Here is a 25,983-nt window from a genome sequence, read left to right as displayed (position 1 = left end):
ATAAACCTAAAATTACATTAGTAAACTAATCATTACTTATTTTAAACATAATAATACCTCAGTTTTTTTGGTAAAGCATGTGCTACTAATAGACCAAATATGGTATTATCTTCTGGCTGATGTCAATTACAAATGTGATGTATTGACAGCTGTGGGTTGTGCAACAGACTAGCTTTTGACACGGTCTGTGCTGCCTTCCAAAGACCATTTATTATAATATCAATTAAATCATGACAGTTTTAAAGGTGTTAAAGTCTACTGAGAGATGACAATATCCAGATTGCCGTAGTGTTTGCTCACAAAATATACATGTATAATTTAAATAAAAACAAGCAGCCAGTTAGCTGATATAGCTCTGCAGTTAGTGATGTACAATTCGCAATGTGTAAGAAATAAGTCTTGTGAACTAAAGGCATGAATTTGATGTACGAGATAGAGATTTACGAAAAGCGTAATAATCCTTTGCAAACACCCCCCCAAAAAAAATTGATGATACAACATTTTGTAAATTATAGTGTATTTTTTTAAAATTCTTTTGTTAATTTTGGACCAAATGAGCATAATATCCCATATAATAACTTGTTCATAATTTAAAAAAAAAAAATATTGGATAAATTATGCACTTTCATTTTTCAAATGGTGCCAAAATTTGACACAAATCTGATAGAGACACATCAATCTGCAATTTTTAGATTCACTACATGGAAGCCATCATATCCAGAGTACTGAAGTTGATTAACAATTTTTACCAAAAATATTCTTCAAAATTGGAAAATTATAGAATTGATATTGTAACAAATGTATAATGGTTAATAGTGAGTATGAAACCCATGCATCTGACTATCAGTATTAAGAACAGCTTATTCAACTAAGTCGACAGCAGAGCAAAAAAGTAAATTTAGATCTCTTGATGTCACTACTTTGAGGAGATTCACGCTGAATTGAAGATTAATTGTTATCTTCATGTTTTCATTATTATGGGTTCATGCCATTAGGATACTGAAATTAAAAAACAAAATTGAGGTCACTGGACTATTTTTCGAGAAACAAGAGTCCAAAATGTCATAGAAAAGCTTGGCACTTGATGGATATGATGACATTATTTCTTCATACATGTATCTCAATATTTTCTTTGGTGACATGAGATGGAAATAATAAAAATATTATTGAAATGGATCCTAATAAAGTTTTAAGATTTCAAAACATTTACATTTAATAGTGAGCGATTGTACGGTAATGGTAATAAATTCCCATTATACACAATGGAATTTCTCTCCCATAATGCATTGCATATATGTGCAGTAGCATGCTCAGTTGTGTAAAATTTGTAGTTCTCTCCCATAATGCACTACATGTATGTGCGGTAACATGCTCAGTTGTGTAAAATTTGAAGTTCTCTCCCATAATGCATTGCATATATGTGCAGTAGCATGCTCAGTAGTGTAAAATTTGTAGTTCTCTCCCATAATGCACTACATGTATGTGCGGTAACATGCTCAGTTGTGTAAAATTTGAAGTTCTCTCCCATAATGCATTGCATATATGTGCAGTAGCATGCTCAGTAGTGTAAAATTTGTAGTTCTCTCCCATAATGCACTACATGTACGTGCGGTAACATGCTCAAGTGTGTAAAATTTGATGTTCTCTCCCATAATGCATTGCATATTTGTGCAGTAACATGCTCAGTAGTGTAAAATTTGAATTCAACTCCTTGAAGTTGCAATTCTACTTTGTAAGATCTGTGTAAGAGGTGGCAACATCAGGTTTTGTATAGTTCTGAGAAATTTTATCCAACATAATTCTGAAATCCTAAAATAAGGTGAAATGACCCTAAACAATGACCTTAAACTTATTTTGGTGATTAGACACCGTAATCTTCAGTTTTAGGCCATACCTGAATCATAATCTGAAAAAAAAATAATGTCTTTTCTTTATTAGAAGAGCTCATAAACCAGAACCATTAATATATAACTTATTTTGACCAGAGACACATTATTATGTTATTTTGGAAATCACATGCATTACTAGTACAGCAAAAACAGTCACAAAGTGTACAAATCCACGCAAAGTAAGAATGGTATACAGAGAGCTAATCTAGATTAAGTGCATTTAGTATTGTGGAATTTAGGATGAGTTTAATTGCTTTTCAGTTCACAGTGCTCCATATAATGTAAATGACAGTAACTTAAAGTCTTTAATTACCAAATAATTTATATGATGGGACTGGTTTCATTGCATCGTTTTTAGGTCACATAAAAATAATTACAGTTTAGTGCATACATTTGTACATTATTCCATTCAACTATTGTAGTACAGTAAGTAATGGCCATTCTTATTTTACAGTGTAACATGACATTAGAGTTCCACAATCAATAAATTTCTTAATATTAAAAGTCAATATACAATGCATCAGAATCCTGGTAAAATGTGTATCTGGAAGCATAGGAATCAACAAATCAGGCGCACTAAAAAATGCTTTATCCGGTTATCAAAAATGTATGACAACAAAAAAAACCATCATGGTACAGTTTAGCGATGATAGAAATCTGTTTCCGCAGCTGGTGACATCTCTTTTCAAAGAGAAAAATGATGCTCTGTGGTGTTCAAATTTTGTTTAAACAAACTTTGCGTTTTACACGTCCCGCACTATGGCAGAATGTGATAGCTGATGTTCGTTGGGTATGGGAATTATTTTTTTTAAGCGATGTGGTGTATCCAGTGGCCGTAATGTCACAAGCAAAGCGAATTGAAATACTGCATGGATACATTGCATCATTGCATCACAAGTGAAAATAGCTTTGCTGTCAACATTACTATTATTCAGCCATCTTACATGTACCAGTATAACTACATGTATGAATATACTGCAGTACATGTATGTGATTAAATATGTAAGAAGATGAAACCCATATTTTTGGTCCAAACATTTTTTAAATATTGAAATCTTGATAAATGACTGCTGACAGACACGTTGACATTGATAACCCAGTTCAACAGCAACATAATTACACAAGATCAAAATAGGTCCTATGCATAACCCTAAAAGGTCACATGCACATTCTAGTATTTTCTGGTGTATCAAATTCACTATCATTTAGAATAGAGAAACATATGTAGTTCTAAATGTTCACATCAGTTCCATAAAAAAAATGCTCTGATGCATTGTTAATTAGGTACTAAAACGCCAGTCACAACACAACATGAGTCCCATGCATGAGTCCCATGCAACATATGATGTATATGTACATGCATGTGTGGAAATACATGTACTGTGATGAGCACAATCACAAAGTACGTAAAGGAATCAAAATCTGCTGCCACAGCAGGGCGAGTCTAGTGTTATAATTACTGGCAATGAAACAAATGTTATCCGAAGCCATACATTAATAGCATAATCCATGTATCAAGTGAGATCCAAATTGAACAAATATGTATGCGACAGAAATGTACACCATGATAGAAAAATAAAATGTCAAATGTTGTCTTAACCTTTTAACCACCAGATTTTCTTGTCCAAATTTTTCTGCACTTTTTTCTTATATTTTTTCAATATTTCTAGAAATGAACCTTAATTTTGAGGCCAACAGACATAATTTTCCATTTTTACCCAAATAATTTGGCCATTTTTGTCCCAATCTTCTGAGGGAATGTGCAGACTATAAATGGGACAATTTGTGATGAAAAGAGGGAACTGGTGGTGAAAAGTTTGGAACAGATTAACGGTTTACCATATGAAATAGAAGGGATGGCAGTTGGAATCTTTGCACACACATACTGAACATGTACATGTAGATGTAGACATCTTTTTGTGTACACTTTACATACCGGCACATTTCAACACCAAGTAGATAACACTGACGATTTCAGTACCTAACCCATTTAGAAAGAAAGCTTTCAAATCATAGCACTTTGACATAATGAAGATTGTTCTGAAAAGATTTGTACTAGACTCATTACTAGTACTTGACTGTATCTTTTAGTCAGATTTTAATGACATCAGCACTAAGCTAGATGCAACACCAATCAGTTGAAGTTCATTCAGAGCAATCATAAGGTGGATTTAGAGAGTTTTCAAAGCAGCTTTTAAAAAGCACACACAATTGTGTTTGCAATCATCCACTATGGAGATGCTGATCGCCATGGGGGTCACATAGGATCAGATATCAATATAGAAGCTTCTCAAATAAACACCATGGACAATATAAACTGTGCTGTATGTGCTCAGTGTGATTCTCCAATATACAGGCATAATGGACTGAAGAATGTTTGTTATGTTTCAGTTTGAAAGGCCCATGTCTTGTGGTCATGGCAGGATAATTGATATGTCTGTGTGCACTGCTTAATTGTCTTCTTGTATTCCATTGAAATCTAAATCCTACTAGACTGTAAATGCAGTAGTTCGCAAAAGACAAATAATGTTTAATATTATGAGTCAGGTAGTAATTTTGTAATAATGAAAAATTCCTTCTGTAATAAACACAATTTCTTGATGGCTTCAAAATTGTGAAAAAAGCTGGCAAATAATAAGTTAACTTCAGTGTTTCAATTAATTTCCAGATTAATACGAAACAAATACATTTTAAGGATTGAAAATTTCATTATTCGTGTAAAAAGGCAAGAAAAGAAACAAGTACAAATTTATGAATTTTGTGAAGTGAACGCATTGAAAGGACAATTGTAATTTAGATTAATTGAATATGTATTTTACTGGCATATTAACAGAGTTAATCAGTTTAAAAACATATTTTTTTTCTGAAAAATTAGGTCTATTGACAGATGTTTTATGTTACATGGTATCGGAAAATTCTTTGGTGGAACTACAAATTGACTAATTATTATGTACTTTCCATAAATTGTTTTTTTTTTAATTCCTTTTTTTTGTTAAAGGATTTGCTTAAAATTGGTAAAAAAAAAAAAATTGGAAAAAAATATTTTTATTTTGTGAAAAGTGACTGGCATTCAAAGCGTAAAGGCATAATGTAAAATATCACGTTAGGTACAATATACAAATTTATTGAAAGTCCTAGGTACACACATATCCATACTCAATTATACTAAAGTGCTGCTCTGATACTACCTGACCTGCTGGAGAGAGTCAAAATACAAAAGTTACATTTAATTAAAGTCTAATTAAACTGTTATTCGATGTATTAAATTAGATTTGCATATGGGCTAGGTATAGTGGAAAGTCTTAATGGCTGGGAATATTGGTAATCAGTTTTTGTGCAGAGTAATAATAAAATAATTTGAAACTTCATGAATGTTGACTGGATACTGCTGTTTAATATTTTACATGTAATGCTAGTTACACAGTGAATATAGTAAATTATATATTTGTGTAATTTTATCACAAAATCGTATAACAGGAACAACCACACAGAATAATTATGATAAAGATTAGGGCTCCAATAAAATGCTGTCGTGTGAACGTAGCAATTATTTCTATATGACTTCATTATATGATTTGAAAATAAGAGGAAATGACGTGTACTGGTACTAGTATTTGACTAACTTAGTGAAATTTACACCAGACTCTTTACAGCCTATGGTTATGTTCAAATTTTATACACCCAAAATATCTGCAATATAACATTTGCAATATGATGTCCAGAATAGATTTGCCACACCTCATTAGGTTGAATTTCTTTTAATCAACTGTACGTAGTATAGGATAGAATTCCTAGCTCCAGTACACATACATAGAGAGGTAAACATTAGTACAATGTTTAGCGCATAACAATTAGTTTCACTGTGTCTGAAAAACTGCTCAGTTCAATAGTCATCCCTCTGTGAACGTCTTTGTATGTTCTAAGTATTGAGTGGAATAGAATGAAAAAAAAGCGTGCCTAAACAATTCTAAAATTTTTTTTTTCTCAGATTCTTTTCAGCACATCTTATAATAACAGAAATAAAAGAAAGCCAGTTTGTAGAAATACTGTATGGAGCATACAAGAGTAGACTCCACACTGAGAGGTTGAATACCAATTATAAATGTCATTGAAGACAGTAATCTAATCTATTGCATAATAATGTCTACATGCACCATATTTTCTCTTTCACAAGCACATCTGATGAACTATACATGTAAAGCTAAAACTCTTTGTTAATATTGTAATCTCTCTCCGTGTCTGCTAATCCACATGTACAAGTATGAATCACATGCATGCATTCAGCATACATGCAGAGGACAATTGTCATATAGTGATTTACATGGCTGATGAAGATTATGATGATAATGATGTATTGAAAGCAACAATTTTTGTAAAGCATGTCAACTCTCATCGTCATCAGTTGTTAAAAAATTACAAACTCATTTACTGGAGGAAATTCTGCAGAAAACATACGCACAGTTGAATGTGGCAGAGGGCTTGAACTTCGAAGTTGAGATGGCTCCCATTTTTATAGCAAAATGTGTTTGAAGAGTTTAGGAATACTCCAGGGCATGGAGGCAATTGAAGCCTCAGTTGTGAATGCTACAAATCACTACCAGCAACTACAACAGCATCATTGTATGTTGCATTGAATACAGATTTAGAATAGCTTCAATTATACTGGATGCATGCCTCAAACGGATCACGATGGTAGCGGTTCAGTTTGCAGTGGGTCACAGCATCGTAAATTTCATAGTTCAGTAGTAGTTCACTATTCCTACTCTAAACACCATAGTCCCTCACCAGAGTGGAGGAAACGAATGATTTACAGGCAGCATTGATGTATCTCTGGCACACGTGTTGGGAAAACACTGAATGACAATGAATTTTAATTAAAGTAAATTTTAATTTTAAATTAAAGTAAAGTAGATTTCCTATTGCTCAAAAATAACTCAAAGGTATTTTAAATTCAATGAGAACAGAAAACTGTGCCATACATCTTTTCATAGTTAATAGTTACAAGCAAATATGAATATTTAAAACTGCTCTATTAGATATGTGTGTATATATATATATATATATATATATATATTTTATTAAGCAGATCAAATCTGGAATGACGGAAAGTTATGTAGCAGTAATTCGCCACTTGTTGCCACAAGGGTATTGTGATTTTTACTGAGGACAAGAACATGTCTGTTTATGGTCAAAATAATAAAAAATTTAATGATCCAGTATAATAAATCCATTTCTAATATAAAAAGTGGTATTCATCGATACGTATGCTATATCGAAACGATGGAAATTCTCATTAGTTGGATTAGACTTGTTATAGTTTTTATGTTTAAGGTCATGTGTACTGTAAAATCTGTATTAGAAACCACGGCTTCTATTAAAATGGTACAATGCAATAGAGGAAATGCGGCTTCTATTAGAGCATCTACACATATGAGAAATGGTGAATATTTGGTTCTAAATTATTCAAAAAGAATGGATGTGACTTCTATTAGGGATGCGGCTTCTAATACAGATTTTACGCTAAATGTGAAAGTAGAAAGAACACACTGCAACACAGACACACTGTTGCACAGATCAACAATGCAAAGTACTAATAAATTTCAATTTAATGAATGGTCATATCAGTAAAGATTACGGTAAACCAATTAAAACTACTTTCATAACTTCGCTGTCAACTTTTGGCTCAAGAATCTATGAAAATGTCTTCAATTTGGCGAAAGACAATTTTATCAAATTTCTTAATTCAAGAGAAATCATGTAATTTTGTGAGTAAAAAAAGTTTCACAAAATTTCATCCTTTCAAACTAAACACCCTAAAATACTGATTGGAAATTGTTTGTGCTGAAAATCTGACCAAAATCCCAAAAGACAATCACAAACTAAAATAATATCCATCAACAAGACCCATTTTACAACATTACAGAAAAATGTTTATCATAAGCAAGAGTAAGTAAATAAAGAAATAAATAAATAGACAAACAAACTAACAAATAAATAAAAACATGTTTGCGTTTTAAAATTTCACACCAAAAGATGTAGACAGGATGATCTTTTCTCCATCAAAACTGCATTATAACATTTATTTTCAAGTCAAAAATGTATTTCAAAATTGGCTTACCTGACAGAAATCAATATTGTCCACTATAGCATTCATTTCGTCACTGTACCAGTCAAGACTAATTACCAGCAACACTTCGTTAATTTCAGGCACTGTTCTCATCGAGTTCACTAAGTACTGAAGATATTCGTGTCTTTGGTGAGCCTGTACGACAATCACGACACCGTCAGAAGGTCGTGTTGGAAACTTGTCCAAATTTCGTATGTGTTGCCGGTGATTTGTCTCTAACATTGCAGCCTTCATGTCATCAATGCTTTTGAAGTTGATTTTAGGTTGAGATGATTTCTCAAAAATTTCATTTCCATCTCGGACTTTATTGAATGTGTTGTTGGGAGAAGAAATATTCTTCGTATCATTTTGACCGCGGGGATCAACAGTCCTTGAACTTGACAGCGGTTTTCCTTGAGCGAAGTGAATGGGCTCGTTTTCACGACTTCTAACCACGTTTCGTATTGGATGCGGCGCAGGAGGATCAACTACAGCTACGTCGTACACATCATGGCCCTGGGGTCTCCGAGATTGGTGGTTCGCTTCCTCATTGGACACTAAGATATATAGCGAAAACGTCACCAGTAACATAAGAAACACCAACAACTTGAAAACACGGAAAGGCCGCATTGCATGTCACCAACCTATCTGTGGTTGTTTGTAGTCTAACCTAACACCACACACCACGAGATCCCACATATGTCAAATCCACGTCATTTCTACGTCATCCAGAGGAAAGGGCTTCAACGAGACTTGTCATTTTTTGTGTGAACAACTAAACGGTATTCCTCGTATTTCTTTCTTCCATATCAACCGAAAAAATGAAATGCGCATGTGCTAATTCTATACCGCTTAGCTGTGTCTTTTTTCTTTCGATCAGCTGACACGAGAACGATAATACTTTGGCTGCCTTTTTATATATACATATATTCTTCGGTATCGTAAACATATTAATAAAAAACATCAAACATGTCGTTTTATTATTAAAATTAAATATAAACAACACTTTTATTTGCGTAAACTTTAGTAATATCGTTGCAATGCACTCACAAAACGCCGATGGAGTTCATGGTTGATTTATTATCAAAGACTTAAATGGTCAAGTGTCGGCAATGTGGCAAACTGAAAACGAACTATGGCGAATAACGAGTGGTGGAGTGCAGCCCTACGAGGCGCATCACAGCACACACGCACAGATGGCAGACAATTTACATACGGCACTGCCGGTTTCAGAGCAAGGTAAGGTACAAATAAAACGATCAGTGACTTGTCGAATCATCGCATAGCTGAAGATATTAAAATCAGGAATTTCCAATCAAATGGTGTGCTGTTTTAACCGTCCCCCTGAATCAAGCGATTTCAGCCATGTTCTCATTGGGTTAGGTAATGAATGAATATATTAAAAAGAACAATGAGGAAATTTATTCCAACAATTACACCTCTAACACCATAACCCAACTAAGTGAGGGCGCTATAACCTGCAAATCTTAGACCAATATAAATGTAGGTACCAAACTACCATTAGAATATACTCGACGTAGATGGCGATGTAAACACTTGTAAAATATGGCTTTTTTTTACAGAGCCTACAAATCACGCATACCATAAATAAAAATTGAAAGTGAGCTTTCAAGTTTGTGAACATAATCAATGTCTTTCATACATATATGTGTTAAATTTGTTGCCTTGGTATCCATACAAAACGTGATGCAGTACAAAATTTGCAATATGTTGCAAAACTGTAATAGTCACTGTAATGTCCAAAAACTGATGTCAATCATGCTATTTTAGACAACAGTGTAAAAGCTTTTAAATTGTTATTATTTTATGTGTGCATGTATGACTGCCCTCAGAAAGTTGAAACTAAATGATCAATGGTTTGTTGTATTGATAGTAATAGGAGTAGTTGATTTAAGTGCCAAATTGTTGAATTTCTGATGAAACACAGCAAACAAAATGACAAATTATAGGAAAACACATTTTTTTGAACAGAACGTTTTGTGCTATTTGAACATACATGTACCAGTCCAGTCCAGAAAAAAGAGAATTTAACTTGTTGACCAGAATCTCCAATCATAATACATCTTCATATGATTACAGGGATGATTAAGATATATCTATTCATGATTGTCACCTGATAATTCCAACATTGATTTGGTTGCAGGGCTGATACATTAGATTCTGTATTGTATCGTATGGGTTTATTGGCTGTGCTGAGATCCAAAGCTACTAAAGGTTTGTTCATGACAAAATGTAAACATAAACAAAACATGTTTCTATGCATATAAGTTTATTTTAGTGTCTTTCCAGGCACAGTATGTTACATTTGCACACAACTATGTTCAATGACCTCACCAAGTTGTTTATTTTCCTAACTAACTTGCTCTGTGACCTCACCAATATGCTCAGTGACCTCACCAATATGCTCAGTGACCTCAGCAACTTGCTCAATGACCTCACCAATTTTCTCAGTGATCTTGCCAACTTGCTCAGTGACCTCACCAACTTGCTCAGTGACCTCACAAACTTTGACTGTGGCTTCACCAACTTGCTCTGTGACCTCACCAACTTTCTCTGTGACCTCACCAACCTTTTCTGTGACCTCACCAACTTGCTCAGTGATCTCTCCAACTTGCTGAGTGACCTCACCAACTTGCCCTGTAACATTACCAATCTGTTTAGTGACCTCACCAACTTGTTCAGTGACCTCACACACTTTCTCTGTGACCTCACCAACTTGTTCAGTGACCTCACACACTTTCTCTGTGACCTCACCAACTTGTACTGTGGCTTCACCAACTTGCTCTGTGACCTCACCAACTTTCTCTGTGACCTCACCAACTTTTTCTGTGACCTCACCAACTTGGTCAGTGATCTCTCCAACTTGCTTAGTGACCTCACCAACTTGTTCAGTGACCTCACACACTTTCTCCGTGACCTCACCAACTTGTACTGTGACCTCACCAACTTGCTGAGTGACCTTACTAACAAAGTCGCAAATACAACCAGAATGCCATCGCAGATTCATGGAAGTTGGGAATTAGTATTGTATATTTGACCAGCATGGTAATAAAAATTGACAATAATAGCCCAGCGTGTGTTCCGTGTGACTATATTGAAGTTTGTACTTCAACTGGGGCAAATATTTTATAATTCGTTCTTGTTCAGACGCAGCCTGAAGACGGACTATACATGTAGTTTCTAATTTCTGTTTTCCGTCCATCCACTTTCCTTTACATCTCCAAGATTTTCTAAGAAATTCTGCAGCAGATATCTATGAAACTTGGCAGGTTGATAAACAAGTCTCTGTTAATTTTTTTTTCAGATCTGAAAATCCTAAGTGGGTCTTTTAAAACGATTTTCATTCAAAATTACCTCTCCTAACAACACTGACAGAACAACTGAGCATGCTCAGAATAAATAATTAGATTAGATCGTAATGCTGGGGTTTTTAGTGATGTCATGACCTTGATCTGAATCAGTGACAGAAATAGACCACAGTCTGGTTTTTGTTTGGTTTTTATGATAAATTAACGCGGAAATTTTGAAAAAAAAGTGGTCAAAAATGTTGTTGTATATTAAATCTTTAAACTGTAAAAATTGCATTCCATTATAAATACCGGGTCACAAAGTTGAAGATTAGTGAAAACATTTTACAGTTACTGTTTATAAATCTTGGCCAGGCACATTGACACATGAGGCCTACATGTAGCTTCAGTTGTCAGCTGGTGGATAAATGGGTCATACCATTACGAATCTCAGTGGTAACTGTAGAGAGGGGTCAGAGCTACATTTTGATTGGAATTATAGTAGTGATACTGAAACAAATCCAGGTCCTGGTAGTATACAAAAACCTGCATTAACAAAGAAGTAAAGTTGTTATTAAAGGTACATCAAGGTTTACTCAGATTTATGAATGCAGTTTCTTGAGCATGTATGACACATTGTTGCACTTGTGCACTCTTGAGATTTCGGACATGGGTCAATGGAAGTTATCAGTTATCAGTACAATACTGGATTAAGGGAAATTACTTTATGATGAGTTGTACCCACATAGAGTACATATTAATTCATTTGTTTGCAGATATTCCATGTATTATTTTGACATGAGTATTTTATAATTAAATGACAGGGACTACATACTGTCTTGTTTCAATTTATATCTGAATGACAATCTGTCTGGTTCACTTGTAGCTGCCGTTGGTGTGATGATAACAGCCTCCCACAATCCTGAGTGCGATAATGGAGTCAAATTGATCGAGCCAATGGGTGAAATGTTAGTAGCATCATGGGAGAAACATGCTACATTATTGGCCAATGAAAAGTAAGTCATTTTGAATGCATATTTGTGTGAAAATATTTTCTGGCAATTAGCAAATTTCTCACCATACAAACTTCATCAGCCTTGTTTTGAAGAAGCTAAGCAATTTGACGTTAGGTCTCTTGTAATATTATTTATAGTGGCAGGCATCAGTTAAAGTATGTCTTTATGAAATGTACACATCATTTCTAATTCTTTAAACCTAGACTTGAACGTTTACATAAGTTTCCTCTGTATATCGTGTTACAATATGGGATGGTGATGAACCATGCTTATATAGCACACCACAGTTGATTCATTTTAATTGTCTGAGGAATGGCTAAAATGGCAATAGACCATTTTCTATTCACAGCAAGATCTGGTGTTAGGCAATTAACGAGCATGGATAATTAACGTTAAACCAGGAAAAACAAAAGTTATTGCATCGTAGTGGTGTCAAGAAATCGCGAGAAACTATTTTTTGTGTGTTTCTACACTTAATACTCAATTTTGATGACACAATACAACCCTTTTTTAAAGATCATCATTTCAACATTGAACCATAAAAAAAGTGAATTCCAAATTCAAATCACTTGTTTTTTGTAGCAAACATTTGATTTGCGTCTTTTTAAGCATTGCGTGAGATCTCAGAATGAACAGAAAATCTGTTTGAGGCTAGGCTAAGTTAGCTTGTGATTGAACACGCTTGCAAATTAATATCCTATTTGCCTGATTAGAAGCCCATCTCCATTAGAAGCGAATACAAGACCAAAACACTTTTGTTTTTGTTTTTTGAAGACCAAACTTACGAAATTATCAAAACATACTGCCATATTGAACTTGCATAATCACATGCACTTCTGATAGAGCAAATACAGTTCGTATACCATTAATATCACAAGAAAATATGTAATAAATAGTTTTATTAAGAATTAAGATTAAACTGCCCACATTTTGAAATAAAAAAGACAGTAATCTTTGTGAAAAATTTCACTGAAAGAATTTCAATTTCCTAACTCTAGAGGGCACTATCACTATGTATGGCCAAGCAAGAAAAAGTTGATCTAATAAATGAGCAGCATTTTTCTTTGTATCTCTGTACAAGATTGAGCGTCTACAAATCATATTTGAATGTTTGTGTTGTATGAGTAATTTACAGTATTTATCTTACTATACCGTACTTCCCCGATCATAAGCCCAGGTGGCTGAACATGTAAAATCGGTGAAAAATAGGGGGAGCGCTTATAATCAAGGACCATCTAAAAAAGATGATTTTTTTTTAGTTTAAAATTGTAACTATTTCACCATCCATGAAAAACTATCCCAATTACATATTTCGTCCACTAAGCCGGGCTCAGGAAAATATTACGACCTTTTGAAGAAAAAAAAAAATGCAAAACAAGTTGTCATTGATTTCCACAACATTTTTGCAATGAAGAAACAAACATGTTCATAAAAATACACACATTTTATTACAAAACGGTTTACATACGGTCTGAATTTACGGTGCAAAAATGGGTACCACAAAGTTCTTGTAAGACAGCAGAGCTATTTCGACCATTAAGTTACTTTTTCAACTTTTTCTTGAAAACTACTTTTGGTAGACCTTACTCAGATTTGACCATTTAGTGATGATATCTCCTATTTTCTAATTTCAGTGAATATTTTGTCATTTTTAAAAATGGCAAGTCTGATTGCTTTGTTATTATACATATAGATATCTCAGGTGGACCTCTTTCAGATTTGTTCATTTTGTGATGATATCTTTAATTCTTTAATTGAAAGGTGCATTGCTATCAGTGGAGCTACCTTAGCCAAGAGGCTGCTTCAATGAATGCGGTTCTAGTGCGATATCTCTGACATGCTTTGACTGATTATGTTCAAATATATATATTCCTCATACCTCATTTTATAGATACATGTATACAGATGTATTGGTTTGACAATCTGATTCAAAATGGCCGACCGGTGACCATTTTGTTTTGAATAATGCTATAATAATATCACTATAAACAAAACTATATATCCTAAATTTGGTAACTCTCAGGGGAACTGTGTCATGCATGGCTTGTTAATTTTTAATACGTCTCCAATACTCTCAGCACATGGGAGTTCTTTCTAAGCTTTCTTTGATTGGACACGCAGGGCTTACCGGGGGTATTAGCAAATCATGTAATACATGCACATGTAAGTGTATTTTGCGTTTTCGAATGCGGCGATAGTCTCGCTCATTTACGTACATAATTGAAATTTCAAAACACCCATTGTATTCTGTGACACTATTGGTTGGGAATGCTTTTGATTGACTTGCACACAAATTGCGATCGGTTTCAAGCGTTTTAAAATTGCAAGAGTTTGCTTCTTGTAAAATCTTTATCCCATATCACAAATCCTGGCATGCTCTTACAAATCATTGATTGATTATAGTTATTGGTATTATATTTTGAGTATATTTATTATATTATGTTTATTCAATTTATGATTGTTATAAATATAAGACAGTATCACAAAAGACATGTATGCTAACGAATATCGGTCTCAATTTCAGAGACGGGGACATCGTTGGAGCCTTGCAGAAAATAGTTGAATGTGAAATGATTGATGTTTCGCAAACTGCTCACGTTATAATTGCAAGAGACACCAGGTAATCGTATCTCGTATTTTTATCAGTGTTTAAGGGGTTGAGATTATTTTTTGAGTAAAAATTAAATTTTCTCAATCTCAGAATCAATTAACTCAGCTAGCTACTTAAGATTTTTTGAGCTTTTCCTGAAATGGAAGATTCAGTAAATTCCTCTGAATATTTCGAACCTTGCTTATTTGTTGTCCAAAGACTTCACTTTCATACTTGATGTTATGAATAATTAAAGAAGTTTGTTGGTTTGCACATTCTCCAATAGTTTTCATATTCTTTCTTTCTATTTGTTTGTAATCTCTTCAATATTACAGCGAAATATATACAATCTATTTATGCAAATTCTAATGGTTGCATGCTAATTCAAAAAAATTTAATATTGCAACGGAAACTGCTTTTCATGCACCCTTTTTTCAACATCGGCCATAATTTGCTTTATTTCAAGATTTGAATCAAAAATATTTTTCTGTACTATGACCCAGTTTGTTTGTTTTCTAGGCCAAGTAGTCCAGGCCTATCTCAGGCATTAACAGAAGGTGTCCAGTCATTAAATGCAGAATACAAGGACTATGGTGAGTTTATGACAAAGAATATATTCTAGTCATCATGAAGACAAAGTCGACACAGCGGAGCTGTTCATATTACTGATTGTCTGTCATCGTTCGGCGTCCGTCGTCGTCAACTTTCCAATTTCAACTTCTTCTTCGAAACCGCAAGTCAGAATGTTTTCAAATTTGATATGCAAGTACCTTGGATGGTTCTTTCTCAGATTCGTTCATTTCATGTCAAAATCTCAAATTCTCTATTTTTGGTGAATATTTTTGTCATTTTTGGTAAAAAGTGATGTATTCAACTTCTTGTTAAAAACCACAAGTCTGATTGCTTTGATATCACATATATAGGTACTACATGTGGACCTCTCTCAGATTTGTTCATTTCATGATGATATCTTCAATTCTCTAATTTTGATGAATATTTTTGCCATTTTTGGTAAAAAGTGATATTTTCGACTTCTTGTTAAAAACCTCAAGTCTGATTGCTTTGATATCACATATATAGGTACTACATGTGGACCTCTCTCAGATTTGTTCATTTCGTGATGATATCTTTAATTCACTAATTTTAGTGAATATTTTTGTCATTTTTTGGTGAAAGTGATATTTTTGAATTCTTGTTGAAAACAGCAAGGTTACATATTGTTCATTTTCTCATGATATCTTCTGTTCTTTAATTGAAATGTGCATTGCTAACAGCGGAGCTATCTCAGCTGAAAGGCTGCTTATTTAATTTAAATTACAACTTACTCAAATGTAAAAAAATAGTCTTTTTTTCTTTTTTCTTAATTGACAGGGATGAAAAATGTGAAATAATATTTGATACAAAATTATCAGTTTGAGATTATTGTACCGTAAATAATTATGATAATAATACATAATATCAGAGGTACATTACTTGGGGTTTGTAACTACGGTGACATGATACCAAGATCCCGTCACAATCTCACTCTCGCATAAGCGTTCCAACTCAGAAAAATGCGAATGCGCATGGCCGAGGTAACTGGGATACTGGGATGTCCAGGTGGATCAAAATAGCTGCCCACGATATGACGGATTACGAGAACTATATTTTCTGTACATTTTCGATATATTACATTTTTCACTATGATAGTGACAAGAAAAGTTTTATTTTTTCATTACAAACCTTGATCATTGATATATGTCATGTCAGAAGGTTGTAGCCTCAGTCTCGCTATCTACGAGAAGAGACTTGAATGGGATCTTGACATGATGTCACCATACAGTACTATGCGAGTTGCAAACCCCAAGTAATGTACCTCTGATAATATATATTATAATATGTATTTCAACACATGTCTCATATCTGACTTGTTAGCCTTATGGCTGAGATTGTGTCTGTGTGTCCCTAATTATATCCTAGATGTGCCTGGAGACATATGCATGGACATAAAACAATGCGTTTTAACACAATGGCGCAAATTTTACTTTTTTAAAGCATTTATTAATCAATGTGTTTTAAACCTGTGTATTAATTGCTTGTTATTTTATTGTGTGCAGGTTTACTTACAACTCCACAACTACACTATATGGTACGTTGTCATAATACGGAGGGCCAGTATGGAGAACCTACTGAAGAAGGTTATTATATGAAACTATCAAAGGCTTTCCTGAAACTACGAGAAAAGGTGAATTAGTTCATTATCACTTAATTAACCGTGGCGCATATCATTCACAGTAGTGACATTTATTGTGAAATATTACTAACTGATATGATATTTCACTTTAAACTTGGAAATATGAAAACCCTATGTTATGTAGAGTCTGCTTGGGGTTGCACTGCTGTCAGTGTAGTAAAAAGGAAAACCTTTGTAATCTGAACACTAGTAGTGACTAGTTTAGGTCGCACTGCTGTCAGTGTAGTACAAAGTAAAACCTCTGTAATCTGAACACTAGTAGTGACTAGTTTGGGTCGCACTGCTGTCAGTGTAGTACAAAGGAAAACCTCTGTAATCTGAACACTAGTAGTGACTAGTTTGGGTTGCTCTGCTGTCAGTGTGGTACAAAGTAAAACCTCTGTAATCTGAACACTAGTAGTGACTAGTTTGGGTTGCACTGCTGTCAGTGTGATACAAAGTAAAACCTCTGTAATCTGAACACTAGTAGTGACTAGTTTGGGTTGCACTGCTGTCAGTGTGGTACAAAGTAAAACCTCTGTAATCTGAACACTAGTAGTGACTGTAGTTTGGATTGCACTGCTGTCAGTGTGGTACAAAGTAAAACCTCTGTAATCTGAACACTAGTAGTGACTAGTTTGGGTTGCACTGCTGTCAGTGTGGTACAAAGTAAAACCTCTGTAATCTGAACACTAGTAGTGACTAGTTTGGGTCGCACTGCTGTCAGTGTAGTACAAAGGAAAACCTCTGTAAACTGAACACTAGTAGTGACTAGTTTGGGTCGCACTGCTGTCAGTGTGGTACACAGTAAAACCTCTGTAATCTGAACACTAGTAGTGACTAGTTTGGGTCGCACTGCTGTCAGTGTAGTACAAAGTAAAACCTCTGTAATCTGAACACTAGTAGTGACTAGTTTGGGTCGCACTGCTGTCAGTGTAGTACAAAGGAAACCCTCTGTAAACTGAACACTAGTAGTGACTAGTTTGGGTCGCACTGCTGTCAGTGTAGTACAAAAGAAAACCTCTGTAAACTGAACACTAGTAGTGACTAGTTTAGGTCGCACTGCTGTCAGTGTAGTACAAAGTAAAACCTTTGTAATCTGAACACTAGTGGTGACTGTAGTTTGGGTTGCTCTGCTGTCAGTGTATTACAAAGTAAAATCTCTGTAATCTGAACGCTAGTGGTGACTGTAGTTTGGGTTGCTCTGCTGTCAGTGTGGTACAAAGTGAAACCTCTGTAATCTGAACACTAGTGGTGACTGTACTTTGGGTCGCACTGCTGTCAGTGTATTACAAAGGAAAACCTCTGTAAACTGAACACTAGTAGTGACTAGTTTGGGTTGCACTGCTGTCAGTGTAGTACAAAGGAAACCCTCTGTAAACTGAACACTAGTAAGTGACTAGTTTGGGTTGCACTGCTGTCAGTGTATTACAAAGGAAAACCTCTGTAAACTGAACACTAGTAGTGACTAGTTTGGGTTGCACTGCTGTCAGTGTAGTACAAAGGAAAACCTCTGTAAACTGAACACTAGTAGTGACTAGTTTGGGTCGCACTGCTGTCAGTGTAGTACAAAGGAAAACCTCTGTAAACTGAACACTAGTAGTGACTAGTTTGGGTTGCACTGCTGTCAGTGTAGTACAAAGGAAAACCTCTGTAAACTGAACACTAATAGTGACTAGTTTGGGTCGCACGCTGTCAGTGTAGTACAAAGGAAAACCTCTGTAAACTGAACACTAGTAGTGACTAGTTTGGGTCGCACTGCTGTCAGTGTATTACAAAGGAAAACCTCTGTAAACTGAACACTAGTAGTGACTAGTTTGGGTCGCACTGCTGTCAGTGTATTACAAAGGAAAACCTCTGTAAACTGAACACTAGTAAGTGACTAGTTTGGGTTGCACTGCTGTCAGTGTGGTACAAAGTAAAACCTCTGTAAACTGAACACTAGTAGTGACTAGTTTGGGTCGCACTACTGTCAGTGTAGTACAAAGGAAAACCTCTGTAAACTGAACACTAGTAGTGACTAGTTTGGGTTGCACTGCTGTCAGTGTAGTAAAAAGGAAAACCTCTGTAAACTGAACACTAGTAGTGACTAGTTTGGGTTGCACTGCTGTCAGTGTGGTACAAAGTAAAACCTCTGTAATCTGAACACTAGTAGTGACTGTAGTTTGGATTGCACTGCTGTCAGTGTGGTACAAAGTAAAACCTCTGTAATCTGAGCACTAGTAGTGACTAGTTTGGGTTGCACTGCTGTCAGTGTGGTACAAAGTAAAACCTCTGTAAACTGAACACTAGTAGTGACTAGTTTGGGTTGCACTGCTGTCAGTGTATTACAAAGGAAAACCTCTGTAAACTGAACACTAGTAGTGACTAGTTTGGGTTGCACTGCTGTCAGTGTAGTAAAAAGGAAAACCTCTGTAAACTGAACACTAGTAAGTGACTAGTTTGGGTCGCACTGCTGTCAGTGTATTACAAAGGAAAACCTCTGTAAACTGAACACTAGTAGTGACTAGTTTGGGTTGCACTGCTGTCAGTGTAGTAAAAAGGAAAACCTCTGTAAACTGAACACTAGTAAGTGACTAGTTTGGGTTGCACTGCTGTCAGTGTGGTACAAAGTAAAACCTCTGTAATCTGAACACTAGTGGTGACCCGGTCGCCATGCTTGGGCTCTGACCGCCATGCTTACAACTTCACCGCCATGCTAATAGGATGCACTGTTTACATCCATTTGACCCGCTCACATGTAGCACTGCATAAATTATCACGTGTCAACACCACGGCGGTTTGAACTTGCCGGGATGAATTAAACAGTCCCATTGTTAAACATGTGTGAAGTACGGACGCTGTCAATAGGGAACAAATTGTCACTCGAGTTGCAAATAGTTGAACACCAAGATGCTATATGACAAAACCTGCAAAGGAAAAAAGGTTGATGCCGCCCGGCTAAAACGCTTAAGTACAATCACCGCTAGCACAGCACAGAAACGGAAGCGTGTAGAAACACAGAAACGGCGTGAGGCTGGTTTTAATGAGTCGTGGAAGAAGACATTTCCCTGGTTAAGGTCAACTTCAGATTGTTGAGGTAAGATTTTGTAATTTTAGAAATAAAATGCCAGTGTGTGTTTGTTTTGCCGAACGTAAGAACACCAAACATGGTAGGCCTACACCGATTTCAATCTTAGACACAAGGCTGATATAGACATGGCATGAAAAAAAAAACATCACTCGTTACTGTCAACTTTTTTAGCTCCGCTGTCGACTTTGTCAAGCGGAGCTTATCATATGAGTGATTGTCCGTCGTCGTCGTCGTCGTCCGTGTCAATGTTTTACTTTTTCGACTTCTTCTTGACAACTACAAGCCTGAATGCTTTGATACTTGGTGTATATGTACCTTGGGTAGATCTCTCTGAGGTTTGTTCATTTCATCTTGATATCTTCAATTCTCTAATTTTAGTGAATATTTTTGTCATTTTTGGTAAAAAGTGATATTTTCGACTTCTTGTTAAAAACCGCAAGTCCAATTGCTTTGATACTACATATATAGGTACTACATGTGGACCTCTCTCAGATTTGTTCATTAGTCCCCGTTCGGACGGAGTCCGAAAACGGGAACTTATGTTTTGCCCTGTGTGCGTCCGTCCGTCCGTCCGTGCGTCCGTGCGTCCGTCCGTGATCACCTGTATCTCGAACATGCATGGACCGATTATGTTCAAACTTCACTCATACATCACACATTATATGGGACATATGCACATGCATTTTTTTCATGATCCGATTAACGATAGCCGAATAGCGGCCATTTTAAGGCAGAAAATGCATCAAAATTGCACATTTTCACCATTCCGGACCCGGATCTCAGTTATGCATGGACGGATTTCGTTCAAATTTGGTACATACATTAAACATAATAGGACCTTGATGCACGTCATTTTTTTTTTCGGATCAAGTTCGAAATGGCCGACTGGCGGCCATTTTGTTTTAAAGAATTCAGTTCTGGATTCGTATCCGAGACATGTCTGGATTGATCAAGTTCAAACTTCACACACACAAGGTACATCATGTCACAAATATGTATGTGCATTTGTTTCATGATCCCATTAACGATAGCCAAATGGCGGCCGCTTTAAGGCCGAAAATGCATTGAAATCGCACATTTTCACCATTCCGGACCCAGATCTCAGTTATGCATGGACGGATTTCATTCAAATTTGGTACATACATTAAACATAATAGGACCTTGATGCACATCATTTTTTTTTTCAGATCAAGTTCGAAATGGCCGACTGGCGGCCATTTTCTTTTAAAGAATTCAGTTCTGGATCCGTATCCGAGACATGTCTGGATTGATCAAGTTCAAACTTCACACACACAAGGTACATCATGTCACAAATATGTATGTGCATTTGTTTCATGATCCCATTAACGATAGCCAAATGGCGGCTGCTTTAAGGCCGAAAATGCATTGAAATCGCACATTTTCACCATTCCGAACCCGGATCTCAGTTATGCATGGACGAATTTCGTTCAAATTTGGTACTTACATTAAACATAATAGGACCTTGATGCACGTCATTTTTTTTTCCGGATCAAGTTCGAAATGGCCAACTGGCGGCCATTTTCTTAAAGAATTCAGTTCTGGATCCGTATCCAAGACATGTCTGGATTGATCAAGTTCAAACTTCACACACACATGGTGCATCATGTCACAAATAGATATGTGCATTTGTTTCATGATCCGCTTAACAATAGCTGAATGATGGCCATTTTAAGACCGAAAATGCATTAAAATCACGTATTTTCACAATTCCGGAACCAGATCTCAGTCATGCATGGATGGATTTTGTTCAGATTTAGTACAATGTGTTGTACATATGCAGGTGCATTTCGGTCATGATCTGCTTTGAATGTATATGTCACTCAAATATGAACGGAACGGGGACGTGTCATTGACAATGACTTGTTTCGTGATGATATTTTCAATTCTCTAATTTTGGTGAATATTTTTGTCATTTTTGGTAAAAAGTGATATTTTCGACTTCTTGTTAAAAACCGCAAGTCCGATTGCTTTGATATTACATATATAGGTACTACATGTGGACCTCTCTCAGATTTGTTCATTTGTGATGATATCTTCAATTCTCTAATTTTGGTGAATATTTTTGTAATTTTTGGTAAAAAGTGATATTTTCGACTTCTTCTTAAAAACCAAAAGTTCAATTGCTTTGATATTACATATATAGATACTACATGTAGACCTTTCTCAGATTTGTTCATTTCGTGATGATATCTTCAATTCTCTAATTTTGGTGAATATTTTTGTCATTTTTGGTAAAAAGTGATATTTTCGACTTCTTGTTAAAAACTGCAAGTCCGATTGCTTTGATACTATACATATTGTTCATTTTCTAATGATGTCTTCAGTTCTTTAATTGAAATGTGCATTGCTAACAGCGGAGCTATCTCAGCCACTAGGCTGCTTGTTTTAGATTATTTATGGATATCTTCATAGATTAATGGGTAATTAATTAAATAAAAATCGATTTTTTGTAATCTTCCGGTCACATGTTGTCCTGTGTGGGTATTTCCAAGATGGCGGCCTGTCAACGTCTTGCGAACGACAGCTGCTATCGTCACGAGCTATGATCGATGGAATCCCTATTTGTATACATAATTCTATCGTTACATTTTAATTTTAATTGAATAGTCACCTCATGTTTTTTTTCCTCAAAATTCTCGAGTCTCCTTGTTGTTGACCTGACAAAACCAACATGTATGTAAACAACATGTTTTGCAGACGGTATGCTATCCATACGGCACTGGGTCCCTGGTCGTGGCACAATTCAATCGTTATGTTTACATTTATTTGAACATCAATCCTCATTGTGTTTTTTTATTTTTCATTTTTTTCCCACTAGGAATGTTGTGCAGTTTATGCTCAAAGCACAACATGATTGTATGGAACAAAGTCCCGTGTACGTCTATGACGAGTTTAACTACAGTAAGGCAGCCAAAGTTTGGAGCACAGCAAAGTCAAGGAGGATTAGTTTAGACTAAGTTTTATGGAACAGTTCACATTAAATGACGATCTTGTCAAATTATGGTATATTATGTAAAGTATTATGTAATGTAAATAAAGTCTTTAGTACATTTTAATACTGTCTTGTATGTTGGTTTTTGACTCACATGTGCGAAGCACAAAATGGGAGTCTTTGCAGTTAGTGTGTCTGTCTGTATGTGTATGTGTGTGTGTGTGTGTGTGTGTATATGTACATGTATATGTGTGTATGTGTGTATGTGTGTCCGACTGTTCCACTGCTATCTCAAGAACCATACATCGGTTTTTGATGAAACTTGGTGCATAGATGCTCTGGGCGAATGCGCAGATTTGATTAGGTTTTGGTAAAAATCCATGCTCGTTAATTACCTAATTTGCATGATAATTAGCTAATTTTTAGCTGTTCTATGACTGTTCCACTGATATATAAAGAACCACTCATTGGATTTTGATGAAACTTGGTACATAGATGCTCTGAACATATGCGCAGATTTGATTAGTTTTTGGTAAAAATTTGTGCGTATTAATTACCTAATTTGCATGATAATTAGCTAATTTTTAGCGGTTCCATGACTGTTCCACTAATATCTAAACAACCACTCATTGGATTTTGATGAAACTTTGTACATACATGCTCTGAACTAATGCTAGGTTATGATTAGTTTTTGGTAATAATCCGTGGATACTAATTACCTAATTTGCATAATGATTAGTCAATTTTCGGTTTTTCCACTGATATCTCAAGTACTAATCATCACATTTCAATGAAACTTGGTACATAGATATCATATGACACTGCACAGACCTGATAGTTTTTATGGTAATATCAGTACATATAATTACCCAATTTGCATAATTAATTAATTTTCAGCTTTTGATATAAGTAGTGAGCATTACATTTCAATGAAACTTGGTACTTACATACTCAAGGACTATGCAGAGATTGATTGTTTCGGATCAATATTTGTGTATATTAATCACCTAATTTGCATAATTAGTTAATTTTCAGCTTTTCCACGGGTATCTCAAGTACTAATCATCGCATTTCAATGAAACTTGGTACATAGATCCTTTAGGACTATGCAGAGACCTGATTAGTTTCAAAGTAAATAAGTGTGCATATTAATTACCTAATTTGCATAATTAATTTTCAGCTTTTCTACTGATATCTAAAGTACTAATCATCACATTTCAATGAATCTAGAATTATGCAGAGACCCAATTAGTTTTTGGTAAATATTTGTGCATATTAATCACCTAATTTGCATAATTAACCAATTTACAACTTTCACACTGATATCTCGGGTACTAATCATCACATATCAATGAATGTTTATACATGGATGCTGTAGGACAATAGACAGACCTGAATAATTGTGGGTTAAAATATGTACATATTAATTACCCAATTTGCATAATTAACCGATTTTAAGCTTTCACACTGATATCTAAAGTACTAATTTCCATTTTAATGAAACTTAGTACAAAGATGCTCTAGGACAATGTACAAACCTAATTAGTTTGGGGTAAAACTCTGTTCATATTATTTCCCTAATTAGCATAATAATTCATAATTTGTTGGTTCAAATCACATTTCAATTAAACTTGGTACATAGAGTTTTTGTTACATTGCGCAGACCTCATTAGTTTTACAATCAAATCTGTTCATGTTAATTTTCTGATTTGCATAATTAGTTTTCAGCTAAGTAATTTCAAATTATATTTAATGTGTCTCCAATACTCTCAGCACATGGGAGTTCTTTCTAAGCTTTCTTTGATTGTGAGTGAATCCTGAAAAGTATGCAAATTAGTCCGCCATGCTTGCCTCTGAGCCTGGGAAGAACACTGTATTCCAGGCCTCTACAAGTAATATAAAGTATCAAACCGAGATACATATCGATGGTGCTAATGGCATACGAGTAACAATGCATGAATAACATTTCTCCTAATTCCAACAGGGACTATGTCATTAACAATGACTTGTTTTTTTTAACTATTCCAGGCCTCTACAAGTAATACAAAGTATCAAACCGAGATACATATAGATGGTGCTAATGGCATAGGAGCACTGAAAGTACAGCAGTTACTGAAATATTTAAATGAAACAATCACAGTTACTATCTACAATGATGGATCAATAAGAAAACTGAATGACAATGTAAGTCTGTTTATATTTATTTTTTATTTACAATGAAGAATTTAAAAAAAAAATCTTGGGTAAAAAAGTTTTGCTGTTTTTTTTTCAATTTAGAAAGCACAAAAGGTATCAGATTTCAAGATTTAAATTATTTGTTTTCAAAATTGAACAGACACTGCACAGTATCGTGTATGGGTTATATTCAATGTATACAATGTATTTAAAATGCATTATTTATTTATTTATTTATTTACATGACATTCTTACACTGTTTTTTCTTTACATTACTGCTATATTGTAACACAACTGTGTGTATATGCAGTATTCTTGTCTTATTGTGCCAAAATATATTTTAGCTTGTTTTTCTCATGAACCACAATCATTACATTTTAAGATTTTGTTGGAAATTTATTGTGTTCTACATTTAATGCTGAAATTGCTATATAGTCTCTTGACTATATTGTAAATTTTGAACCTTGCGTCAATTCGCCGTTTAGTGTCCACTCTGAGATGATTGGTTAGGCTGGTTTTTGTGTTATATCTGAAATAAATCTTTTTACTTGGTTTTCCTTTTTTTAGTGTGACTGCAAAATCTTGTCTGATCAAGAATGAATGAAAATTTACCCTCCCTAAATTTATGTTGCTATAGTAACTGTACAGTGTGGTTTACACT

At 34.9% G+C, this 25,983-nt stretch overlaps 2 protein-coding genes across 2 annotated transcripts in view; one reads left to right on the top strand and one right to left on the bottom strand.

The window, feature by feature from the left end:
* LOC100371978 (alpha-1,6-mannosyl-glycoprotein 2-beta-N-acetylglucosaminyltransferase-like) overlaps positions 1-8,828 on the bottom strand; it is a 73,020-nt gene extending 64,192 nt beyond the window's left edge. The window contains exon 1 of the mRNA XM_002735781.4: positions 8,008-8,828. Within this exon, the coding sequence (XP_002735827.1) occupies positions 8,008-8,625 (618 nt within the window). The 5' untranslated portion in view covers positions 8,626-8,828. The remainder of the gene's footprint in view (positions 1-8,007) is intronic.
* Positions 8,829-9,092: 264 nt separating this feature from the next.
* The window catches only part of LOC102802861 (phosphoacetylglucosamine mutase-like), a 43,016-nt gene continuing 26,125 nt past the window's right edge, over positions 9,093-25,983 (top strand). Inside the window, exons 1-7 of the mRNA XM_085504332.1 lie at positions 9,093-9,234; positions 10,160-10,230; positions 12,190-12,319; positions 14,844-14,939; positions 15,429-15,502; positions 17,006-17,133; positions 25,176-25,331. Coding sequence (XP_085360458.1) covers positions 9,131-9,234; positions 10,160-10,230; positions 12,190-12,319; positions 14,844-14,939; positions 15,429-15,502; positions 17,006-17,133; positions 25,176-25,331 — 759 coding nt within the window. The 5' untranslated portion in view covers positions 9,093-9,130. The remainder of the gene's footprint in view (positions 9,235-10,159; positions 10,231-12,189; positions 12,320-14,843; positions 14,940-15,428; positions 15,503-17,005; positions 17,134-25,175; positions 25,332-25,983) is intronic.

Source organism: Saccoglossus kowalevskii, chromosome 10, assembly GCF_978046115.1.
Source record: "Saccoglossus kowalevskii chromosome 10, keSacKowa6.1, whole genome shotgun sequence".
Taxonomy (NCBI): domain Eukaryota; kingdom Metazoa; phylum Hemichordata; class Enteropneusta; family Harrimaniidae; genus Saccoglossus; species Saccoglossus kowalevskii.
Note: the sequence above shows the minus strand (reverse complement) of the source record. Positions and strands in the feature narration are given on the sequence as shown.